This window comes from Pelodiscus sinensis, chromosome 12, assembly GCF_049634645.1.
Source record: "Pelodiscus sinensis isolate JC-2024 chromosome 12, ASM4963464v1, whole genome shotgun sequence".
In the NCBI taxonomy this organism is placed as follows: Eukaryota; Metazoa; Chordata; order Testudines; family Trionychidae; genus Pelodiscus; species Pelodiscus sinensis.
In genome coordinates this window covers 38,424,087-38,436,334 of record NC_134722.1, presented here as the reverse complement: position 1 = coordinate 38,436,334, position 12,248 = coordinate 38,424,087, and the positions used below count along the sequence as shown (strand labels likewise).

Below are 12,248 nucleotides of genomic sequence, written 5' to 3'. Positions count from 1 at the left end.
TACAGTGCTGGTATTAATAATACAGTAGCATTAATAATATAGTGCTGAAAAAAGCTGCTGGTGTTAGAAAGCTGTCTTTACTAGAGCTGCCATCTTTGCAAATGCTGTGTCACAATCAAGTGCAGTATAGGGGTGGGGACAAGAGTCCCAACCAGCATGCATACCCGCAAGCATCTGGTGAAAGGCTGGTTCAACCCGTTTTTCCACACTGTTCAAAGAGTAGAGCTAAATGGGCTTCATTATGAGCCTCCTTTGTTATTTTTAAATGGCTCAGCCAGAGCTGATACAACTTGTGGGAGGACTGTGTTATAGATAGAAAGCTAGCTAGATTGTCTGGCTCAATGGGTAGTGATCAACAGCTGATGTCTGGGTGGCAGTCAGTATCAGGTGGAGTGCTCTAAGGGTTGGTGCTGGGTCTGGTTTTGTTCAGTATCTTTATTAATGAAGCTTCAGGGGGTAGCTGAGTTAGTCTGTACAGCAGTGTTTTTTAAACTTTTTAAGACTGAGGAACACCAAACAATAATTTTTTTTATGAGGAACACGATGGATTTTTTTGTTGAACAACAACAACAAAAAGTCGGCGGGAAAAAACGGGTCGAGGGGAAGTTATTGAGAAAAAAAAGGTTGCCTGCCCTTTTAAGGGCAGCCATTTTAAACTCTGTTGTTTGCCGTGGCACACCTCAGACTGCCCTGTGGCATACCAGTGTGCCGCGGAACTAAGTTTAAGAAACACTGCTGTACAGGATAAACTTAAACAACAAATGGTCTGGTAGCACTTTATAGACTAACAAAACATGTAGATGGGATCATGAGCATTCATGGAGTGGGTTGTGCTCACAAAAGCTCATGATACCGTCTACAAAGACCATTTGTTGTTTTTTAAGTTTATCTTTATTAATGACCTGGATGAGGGGATGGTTTGCACCCTCAGCAACTTCACAGATGACATTAAGTTAGGGGGAGAGGTAGATATGCTGGAGGTTAGGGATAGGGTCCAGAGTGACCTAGGCAAATTGGACATTGCACCAAAAGAAATCTGATGAGGTTCAACAAGGAAAAGTGCAGAGTCCTGTACTCAGGATGGAAGAATCCCAAGCATTGTTACAGGCTGGGGATTGACTGGCTAAGCAGCAATTAGGCAGAAAAAGACCAGAAGATTACAGTGGACGTGATGCTGGATATGAGTCAACAGTGTGTCCCTGTAGCCAAGAAAGCTAACAGGATATTGAGGTGCATTAGGAGGAGCATTGCCAGCAAATCTAAAGAAGTGATTATTCCCCTTTATTCGGCACTGGTGAGGCCACATCTGGAGTATTGCATCCAATTCTGGTTCCCAATTACAGAAAGAATGTGCACACACTGGAGAAAGTCCAGCCAAGGTAACAAAAATGATTAGGGGGCTGGAGCACATGACTTATGAGGAGAGGCTGAGGGGTTTGGGTTTATTTAGTCTACAGAAGAGTATGGGGGGATTGTATACAGTTTTGTATACAATAACATCACTGTAAAAAAAGCTCCCCCAGTAAAAAAAATTAGCTATTTTTCTCATATTTTCCTAGCTGAATTTGGTAATTATAGATATATCATTTAATATTTCTGATTAACAAAAAGTAGAAAATGCCCTTGACATTGTTAGTTATTAAGGTGTTAAAATACTGAAATTGTGATTCTATCAGGTTGCCTTAGTTAGCTATTTGTGGAGTTCCCCTTAGCTGTTTGCAATAGGAGCAGTGCATTCTCAGAAAATAGTGCCTAAACCTGAAAAACAGCTTTTTTGAGCCTTGTATTAGGCTACTCCTGGAAACTCAATATTTGAGTTTGAATGACCTAAGTCTTAAGGAAACAAGCTGTCCTATGTTGTGTGTACAGATCTTGGACTAGTCTGGATGGGAGGCTATCAAGTGCTGGCTCTTCAGTTGTCTCTCTCCCCACGTTGTGCTTCTCCTGCCCTCTCCCTTGGAGCTGACCCCCAGGAGCCACCTGCTTGCTGTGTAGGGTGGGGAAGGCAGAGGAGGGGAGCACAGATGTCAAGGTGTCCCCTGCTCCCATGCCTGTACTTCATCTCTTAGGGCTGCCAGGTGTCCAGTATTCACTCAGACACTGGTATTTTTGCCCCCTGTCTGGTAAAAAAAATCAGAAAATACTGGACACTTAAAATGTCTGGTATTTTCTGATTTTTCCCCGGCCAGGAGGTGAAAATCCTGGGTGCTTACCTGGGTCCGCAGGGGAGCTGTCTGGCCCGGAGCAGGAACACAAGATGGCAGATGGTTGTGTTTCAGGCATTTCTTAAAGGGGCCATGCTGGGGTTTTTAATGTGTTTAATTTTTAATTTTTCTTTGCTTAATAATTTTGGTCTCCCCCCCCCCCTTTTTTTTTCTCAACAGAATTTTTCCCCCGGTGTATTTTTTGGGGGTGGGTGAGTGTTCGGTATTTTTGGTTAAATCATCTGGCAACCCTAATCTACACAAGCGTCCAGTAGCCTAGGCAGGGGAAGACTTTGCCTTCCCAAACTGCCAGGCATGGCTCTCCTCACACTCCGCCCCCAGTGCCTGCCCTGCCAATACTCCTGGCCGGGGAGGCTGGAGCCACGCGGCCTCCTGCCTCCCTGATGCTGGGGCTGCATCAAGCACCCTCCTCCATCTCTTGGTGCTCCAAGGAGGCAGGAGATGCACCGTGCACCCTCCTCCCTCCACTGGTGCTTTAGGGAAGCTGGGGGCCACACACCTGCTTGCCCCCTTCCTTCTCTTCCCCTCCCCCCGGGGGGGGGGGGGGTACGCTCAGCATGCTGCCCCATCTCCTCCCTGTGAGGGGTGGGGCCTCAGCAGAGGGGGAAGCCATGACTGAACATGCTCAGCAAACTTACAAGAGTAATGCAAATCTATAAATCTCACCATGCTGTGTCTAACACTCACACAAACACACTCTGTCCTTAACACTCACCTCCCTGCCCAACACATCCTTGAGTTGTTTTTACTTCTTTTACTTGTTTCAAAATGTCTTATTTCAGGTTTTTGACTGGTCTGTGCATTTTATAATTTTTATTTCTCTCTGATGCTTAAATTAATTATTTGAGTAGTGAATCTAAAAAAAGCTACCTGTCCTGGCTGGACTAATTATCCTCATGATAATTTAAAAAATATTATCAATTATTAGGATTTTAATTTCAACAGTGCTGCACATCACCTCAATATTGGTGCACATAACAAAATTCATTCCCTCTAATTTTTTCCCTCCCACACTCTGAACTCCTCAGCCCAAGACCAGAACCAAACCCTTGTCCTAGCCTGGTGAAAGTGAGTGAGGATGGGGGAAGGCGGGAGGAAGGAGTGAGCAGGGTGGAGCCTTGGAGAAGGGATGGGCCAGAGGAGAGATTTTGGAGAAAATTACAGCACTAGTTTCCCAGAATAGGGCTTAATCTCCTGGAGGCTCTTGCAGCCAAATCAGGAGATCAGCCACTAACAGTGCAGCCATAACAATAGGAAGCAGCCTCCTGCCCTGGCCCTGCACTCCTAGAAGTGGCTGGCCCGTCCTTATGGCCCCTGGGGAAGGGGAGGGAGTCTCCACACACTGCCCTTGCCTGCAGGCATTTCCTCTGCAGCTCCCATTAGCTGGGAATGGGGAACAATGACCAATGGGATGTGGGGGGGGTTGGGCCTGCTGAAGGGGGTGCCACCTGCCCCTCCCTCTCAGGAACCATTACTAGACATACTAGATTCCTTCAGCAATGATGCGGGGCCAGGGTGGAAGTGGGTCTGCTTTAGCCCCTCTGCTACACTGCCTGGGTGCTGCCCAACATAAGCATTGTCCAGCTGCAGCCCACATCCTTAATCCCTGCCTCAGCCCTGAACCTCTCCTGCACCCAAGCTCTCTTCCATAGCCTGCACTCTGAATCCCCTTCTGCACCCCTACCCCAGGCTCAGTCTGGAGCCCCTCCCACACAAACTGCACATCCCTTTGCACCTCAACCTCCTGCTCCATCCTAGTGAAAGTGAATGAGGGTGGGAGGGGAGGGGCAAGATGGAGTCAGCAGGGTGGGGCCTTGGAGAAGGGGCAGAAAGGGAAATGGGGCAAGGGTATTAAGGTTTGAGGTAGATCCTGGATGGCACTTAAATTCAAAAAGTGATCTTGCGCTTAAAAAAGCTGGTGTAAATACTATGTTAAGCTGACCAGATACATGCTAGGTGTATATGCATGTGTTTATATTGTGCTAGATTGGTTTGCCTGTGTGTAGATTCTCCATTTAGGCTATGCTATGTACTTTTTGTGTAGATGCTTTGCTGGCTATGTGTAGATATTGCATAAGGATGGGATCTATGCATTTGTGTTTGTAGGTATCCTGCAGGAGTCTGCATGTCGGTAGATGATCTGTAGATGTGCATATGCAGGGATGGTCAGGAGGGCTGGGCTGAGGTTGTGAAACTTCTGTTTTTTGTGTAAAGATGACTGGCTTGGCGGAGCTGGGGTGTATATCTCATGTTCTGCTTGGGCGTGTATGTGTGCTTGAGAGCTGGATTGCATGGTCTACTCCCTGGAGAGTGTTACAGATCGGGTGAGCTCCCCCCTGGACTCCCAACTGTCTAGATCTTGGGGGCAGAGGCTATTCCAGAGAACTGAGCTGTCCCTGCGCTGCTTGCTCTGGAGGCCCTGCCCAGGGGGCTGTCGAAGAGCCTAGGTCTGCATGGGAATGGGGACTATGCCAAGAGAGCTCTGCCCGATGGATGGTCCCGGCTGTATGGGACCCTGCCCAGAGGGCCGCTGTCAAAGAACGGAGCTCTCTCCTGCGCCATGCGGGACCAGGGATTTCCCTACACCCTCCCCCCATGGGAGTGTAACCCCCCCCCAATTTTGTGAACTATGGTGCCCTACAGCCACCGTCACCCTGCCAGTTTCACCCCTCAGCCCTGACACCCCCTTGTAAATTGGAACACCTCCCCTAATTTCAGCTCCTGGGGAGGCTGCTGTGCAGGACCCTGCCCGGTCGAGGAGCAGGGGTGGCTCTGCCGGGGCGGTGCCATGGAGCCGAGCGCGCCCCAGGCGGCATGTGGCCCTGCCGGGGAGGGGGGCGGGCTCTACCTGGCGCTGCGCGGCACCGCCGCTCACCTGTCCGCGCGCTTGGGCGGGGCGCTGCAGCGCTGCGCGGGGACCATGGCGGCTGCTGAGCCCTGCGCCGGGCCGCCTGCCCAGAACAAGCCGGACAACACGGCCTTCACGCAGCAGCGCCTCCCGGCCTGGCAGCCGCTGCTGTCGGCGGGCACGGCGCTGCCGCTCTTCTTCTGCGTGGGGCTGGCCTGCCTGGCCCTGGGGCTGGGGCTGCACTTCTCCTCCGCCACCATCCGGGAGCTGGAGCTCGACTACACCGGGGCGCCGGGCAGCGGCCACAACTGCTCCCGCTGCGCCAACGCCAGCGCCGGGAGCTGCACCTGCTTGCTGCTCTTCCAGCTGCCCGAGCGCTTCCCGGGGCCCGTGTGCCTCTACTACCAGCTCTCCAACTTCTACCAGAACCACCGGCGCTACGGCGTCTCCCGCGACGACCGGCAGCTCAGCGGGGACGCCTGGGGGCTGACACACCCAGCCACGGAGTGCAGCCCCTTCCGCACTGACCCGCAGGGCATCCCCATCGCCCCCTGCGGGGCCATTGCCAACAGCCTCTTCAATGACGCCTTCACCCTCTACCACGTTATCAATGGCTCCTTCTACCCTGTGCCCCTGGACAAAAGGGGCATCTCCTGGTGGACCGACTCCAACGTGAAGTTCAGCAATCCAGAACCGGTCGATGGCACCCTGGAGAATGCCTTCAAGAACACAACCAAGCCCCCCAATTGGCCCCGTGCTGCCTACCAGCTGGACCCAGACAACCCCAACAACACCGGTTTTATCAACGAGGACTTCATCGTGTGGATGCGTACTGCTGCCTTGCCCACGTTCCGCAAGCTCTACCGCCGTGTGCATGAAGGCAACTTCTCCTCTGGCCTGCCCCAAGGCACCTACTGCCTCAACATCACCTACAACTACCCTGTCCTCTCCTTCCAGGGCACAAAGAAGGTCATCTTCAGCACTGTTTCCTGGATGGGTGGCAAGAACCCCTTCCTGGGCATTGTCTATCTGGTCTTTGGCTCTGCCTGCATCCTCACTGGCTTTGTCATGCTGGCTGTTCATATCAAGTACCAGAAACAAAATCAGATGGATGTGGAATAGAGAGTCAGAGTCCAAATGCCACCAAACTTTGAGCTCCAGATGCAAACTTTGCTGCTAGCATCTGGGCCTTATCTTTCTTTTTCAGTGGTATCAGTCTGATTTCAGTGGGTTTACTGCCAACTCCCACTAGTGTAAGTGAGAGGAAACTTGGACCTTCAGTGTCCGTAGTAGGCTGGATGAAAACCTGGTTTCCTTGCCACAATGGAGAGTTCAACGCTGCTTAAATTCTACAGCTTATTTTAAACTGAGTGATAAGCCCTTCACTTTGTCTATATATCTGTGCACCTAAAGAATCACTGTCAGATTTTCTTTTTGCCTATACACAATTACCAATATTTCTAATTACACCTCAGACTTTGTTTTTTACTTTTTTAGAAGACTGGGATCATTTCAATCTGTCTCACTTTCAATCCGTCTCACTTTCTACACTATTTTCCTCTATCTGGATTAACTTCTGTTTTTCTAATCTTTTTTTTTAGTAATGGAAGTGAAGCTCACTAGTCTCTGTCTATGGATAGATTTTAAAGACAATGCACTGCAGAGTTTGCAATCCAACAGCAAATCATTGTCCTAATGCATGGTAATCTAAATATGCATCTGACTAGAATTTAACACTATTTCTGTTTAGTTCTAACAAGACTTTTACAGATTCCATTTTTGGAGACTAAGTTATTTGTGCCTTTTTCTTTACACTGGTAAAAGGGACATTTGGTAATATCATAGCAAGACCAAAGATCAATAAGAGACAGTGTTCACAATGATGAGTTCTATCATGCTGCTTGAGCCCAACGTGTAAAACACTTTCATAAAGAAGCATCACTCTGCTGGTGGTTGATTTGGCAGCTGGTAGCTGCTTATGGCTAACAATCCAATTGTCAACTGTTTTAATTTCAAGAATGCTTTTTTTCTTTGAAGAGGAGGATTATATACTAGTCCTTCACTAAAATGGAAAAAAAATTGACCTGAAACTGTCCAAAACAATAAACTTTAAAGGTTGATGTTAATCCTTAGCGAGAGACTATCATGTTAGATGCTAGATGTAAGTGGTAACTGTGATCCAAAACCATTTTTCTTCCCTCATTCCTTCTCACTTGGGCTCATGCTGATAGCTGCAGAGAGAGTAGAGGCTTCTTTCTACACAATGACTTTACTTATAAGCATCTTCTGGACACAGCTGACTAATGTTGATACAGTCCACGTAACTTCACTCATCGAGAAAAGGATCCTTTTTCTGTTATAGATTTATCTTCTATTTTAAAAGGATGGGAAGATCTTGCCTTGTCCATATGTTCTTTTTCTAACAGATATTGCTAAGAATGTCATTAAATAACCTTGAGACTAGAAACACTTTACATGGCAATAAAATCAAGTCGTCCAACTTACTTAGTTTGTGTCCAAAAATAGCGACTCCAGTGCCTAGAAAGACTAAGCAAGGAGAATAGTCTTAAGTCCTCAAACATGTATTTTCCTGAATGTTTATATTTTGTTTCCTGTGAAGGTTTTTTTTTTAACCTCTTAAAAAGTTGAGTTGACAAGTTAGTGATGGTAGGTAGCTTTGGGAACCATCACTTGATAGTGGTTGCTTATGAGATGATTTCTTATTAGATGTCTGAATGTCTGTGGCATGTGATGATGTCTAATTCACAATGTAACTGCTCCCCTTGTCACATCCATGTATATTTTGAAGTCTTTTGGGCAAGTGTGGGATCTCTTTTTAATTTTTCAAATTGGGTGAATCTTACTCCATAAAAGTTTCTTGAAACAGATTTATAAATGTGGGCTTATTACTACTTTAGAAGCAGTGTCTTTTATACCAGTGCTGTGAACTATATGTCAGCTGAGACCTGAAAAGTCAGGTAAAACCTTGAACAAATTACTTCAACTCAAAGCATTTTCAAAGAAGTAAAAGAACACAAGTAATTGTCTAAGAAATGGCCTTGCATATTAAATGAACTTTTTCCCCAAGCTCACAGTGGAATTGGGGTCTGTGGAATGCTGCAAATGCAAGAAAAAGTTTTCATACAAAGATAATAGCAGTGTGTACAGTGAGCATATGAACCAAATTCTGCTCTGTTAGACCCATGCAAATACACTGAGGTTGCATCGGTGTAAATTAGGACAGACCTTGCCCTTTCTGCTGTTAACATTATTCCTGCTAACTATTTTTTTTACATATAGATTTGCCCGGCAGTCTGATCCATGTGGGAAGTAGACTGTAGAATGCAAATATATGTAACTTCATTATTAGTTTATATTCACTGCTAGGAATGTTAGCTCTCCATATTGTGAAATGGGTTACGTGCCCCACAAACCGGTAATGCTGCTAGTTCTGCTAGTATCTCTTAAGCTTAATAATGGATGTGGATCTTCTGGAAGGCCTCTTGGAGTGGAAAGGGCAAGCTCAACTTCAGCAGTGTAGCTCTTTTTATGGGAAAAAAAACCCAACTGTTAACTACCTAAACCTGTTGTAGTTCATGTCTACCAAAAACATTCACAAAGTGCAGGCCAATTATGCAAATAGCCTTGAGAGATGGTGACTAGATTATGCATGTGGATTACATGAAAGAAGACTTCACTGTAGACTCGGGGCATGATTTTTTTTTTTTACCCTGATGTGCATAACTAAATCCATAGAGTTCTACTCTGGTATAACCAACATAAACAAGAGGAGAATCAGAACCTTACTGACTGATGAGAGGCTATTCTTCAAAGTTTTCTGTAGTTACTAATTGTCCATATTTTGTTTCATCTGTATAGAAGACTTCTTCACCACAGTGCATGTGGTTTTTACTCCTATATTTATATATCTTTCGCAGGAGTTTAATTGCAGAGAGAGTAAAAACATACTTTTTTTCCTATTGCCACCTGATGGAACCCTTCTAAAGGAACTGGGAATGACCCTCCTTTCTCCTTTTCCTAGTCCATTTTGATATCTTTATAACCAATAGATGAATCAGGTAAACTTCTCATTTCCCTGTGAAGTCATGGTCAACAGTTTGACAATGTGAATGAATACCCATTAGTAAGAACTCCATTCACTTTCAAAACTTATTTAAGCTAAAAGGTGTTTATGGGGAGAGTGTCTATAATTTTATTCATAGATTGCTTGAAGGCAGTAAAGGTCCCAATGACTTAAAAAAGAAAACCAAGATTACTTCTTCTATACAATAGTCAGCAGCAAATGAACTTGTAAAGAATCTTTATGACAGTTTCATTGGGTGGTGGGTGAACGGTTTTGTTCAAAGTTCATAGTTACCATGACGTACAATAAAAGGACAATTAAATAAAGTTTACATATATCTCAGAATCCAGTAAGACTCTTCTTCTGTAGCAATGTCAATTTTTATATTTAATTATTAAGCCAGCCACACTGATAAGTCAGGAAGAGAGAGTCTGGGTGAGCCTGATTGTCCCTTAAGATTGAGAAATTGCAAGTGCAAAATTGTGCCCAAAGTTACTTTGTAAGTGCAAGAAAGGTAATCAGGATTTTTGAAACTCAACTGATCTAAACTATAGGATAGTATATAAGAGGCGTATTGGATAGCTGAATGATCATGTTAGAATCCACAGTTGGGGAAGCATTTCATTGGCTTTGTGAAGTGACTAATAAGACTTCTCTCACCACCTCTCCAGAAAACTAGCCAGGACAGCTATATTTCCATTTATGTAAGATATCCTACTTAATCAAATGTCAACTTTTTAATCTTCCAGTATAAAAGTTACATAGTAAATGACAATAGCTATGGCAGTATCATGTAGTAAGTGTCTTCATCCTAAAAATGTGCTCTTTATTACAGAGCAGATTATTCAGATGTTAATAGAAGGAAAAAACATCAATACTAACAGCCATGAATCAGGGTAGTTGCTGTCTGAGATATAACATTAGAATATATTTGGGAAGATACGTTTGAGCTATGTGCAATTCTAGCAAGCTCTAACTATTGGATAGAGTTACACTAGGCCAACTCGAATAATTCATTTTACTTGGAATTTTGGTTGATATTCACCATTCTTTACTTCCTGTGCTTAACTACTATACTATGTTGTGAACTGTTAAACCATTACTGCATTTCACTGTAGCATTTCAGTACAGGCAGTCCCCGACTTACGCGGATCCGACTTATGTCAGTTTCAGCAGCGGCTGAATCTGGACGCCAGTTCCGACTTACATACAGATTCAACTTAAGAACAAACCTACAGTCCCTATCTTGTACGTAACCTGGGGACTGCCTGTAGTTGGGTAAAATGATCTAGATCTGTCCCTTTCCTACCTCAGAGGAGTGCTATGAGACTTAATTATGGCTCACAAAATGCTTTCTGAATTTTGTCTCAGAGGGTATGTTAAAGAAAATATTTAAACACAGGCTTGTGTGAGACTGTTGGTAGTACTTGCCTATCAACTCATGCGCTAGAGCAATTTTAGGGGGTGCTGGTTTATCCCTTTTCAGAATATCAAACCTGTTGGTAAGTGGATGGATCAGACATATGATTATTTTATGTTTTGAGGAATAAGGTATCTAAACTCAAAGTGCTGTAACAATCAGTTACAGAGTAACTCAATTACATTTTTACTGTCACCTGCGCAATTGCAAATTGGCAAGCAGCTGAAGACATTTTAATAAAAAATAGTAATCCTAGTGGACAATTCTAATTCTATATTCCTGCAAATAATTTTAAAACAGGGATATGTGATGAGACCAGTTCTCTGGGCTACTGTCCATTTCTATAAATAGAGGAAGGGAGTTCCACATTGCATCTAGTTTGTACACAACCATGTCCTCCAAGAGTAGTGTTTTTAAAGAACGCTAAATGTTTTCACTAATTGCACTCATCCATTAACATAAGATTGGGTCTAATAGCAGGTTTACATTTACTTTTTGTCATGTATTTTTCAATTGCTTGTGACTACTTAAAATTACACACAAAAGCTAAATTAAAAGAGCTTTTAGTTTACAAAATCAAGCATTCAAAAGTCAGGAAATACTAGCATTAAGGTTGCTATTGCATATTTCTGAGGCAAAGATCTTTGCATTCTCCAGTGCATGATAGAAGTGTCCATGGAGATTTCAGCTTTTTCATATTAAAATGAATTCTGCCCATGGTTCAGATGAATGCTTGTATTCCCTGTAATGAGAGAGAGAGGCACCTGAATACTCAGTATGAGGCAGCACTATATATACCTAGCGGCAGAAACTCAGGTGCTAAGGGAACCTTGACCCTGAAAATTTAGCCAATTAGGGCCCAGCTGGTGCTAGAGAAGAGGAGGGGAGACTCTTACTCCAGTTGTGGAGCAGCAATGACCTGTCTACTGGTAAGTTAGTAAGCGTACCTGAAACAGTAGGGCTAGGAAAAGACAGGCAGAGCTGGGGCACTCTGGCCAGGCAAACTCCCAGGCTCTCCAGGCCTGAGGGTACTAGGACTTCAGGGAGGCAGCAGAGCAGCAGGTTCATTCCCTTGCCAATGATGAGTGGCCATTTTGGGCTGCAGCTTGCCCCTAAGACAAGGGCTAAATGATGACTGGCAGTGGGTTACTAAGGCAAGGTGGGTATAGGGGATTGGCATTCCCTAGGAGGGGAGGCTTGCCATAAGGCAGTACTGTTAGGAAGAGGCATCATGGGTTTGGAGGGACACAAGGCCTGAACCAGTGCGGAAGACAGGTAACTGAAGATGAGACACCGGCCAACAGGCCAGTAGGTGCTCTGAGGCTGAAGACCTAATTCCCAAGGAGACCAGCAGGAGGTGCCATGTTGGTGAGTCATGACCCATTACCGACAGATACCTGGTTTTGGCCAAAAAGAAGGTACAGCTGGGACAGTACTGAAAAGAAAGAGTATCCTTGCCAAAATGGGACTTAGGTCTTCTGTGCATTAAGGTAACCATATTAGGCAGGCTATCAGAAAAAGATTTTTAGCTGCTCCTGTTATCTACATTTGAACCAACGAACTGGAGGATCACTTGTATGATTTCTGGAGTCAAAAGGTGAATGCTTGAAAAGTGGCCTGCAGCATGCAGAGGTCAGATTAGATTAACATGATCCCTTCAGACGCATAGAC

The 12,248-nt window shown here is 45.0% G+C and overlaps 1 protein-coding gene across 1 annotated transcript; it reads left to right on the top strand.

Moving 5' to 3' along the window:
* Nucleotides 1-5,062: 5,062 nt before the first annotated feature.
* Nucleotides 5,063-7,961, top strand: TMEM30B (transmembrane protein 30B). The gene has a single exon (XM_006133923.4). The coding sequence runs from the start codon at nt 5,146-5,148 to the stop codon at nt 6,193-6,195; it is 1,050 nt and encodes a 349-aa protein (XP_006133985.2). The 5' UTR covers nt 5,063-5,145; the 3' UTR covers nt 6,196-7,961.
* The last annotated feature ends 4,287 nt before the right edge of the window (nt 7,962-12,248 follow it).

Coding starts and splice junctions, on each gene's coding strand:
- TMEM30B (XM_006133923.4), top strand. CDS start 5,146: ATGGCGGCTGCTGAGCCCTGCGCCGGGCCGCCTGCCCAGAACAAGCCG.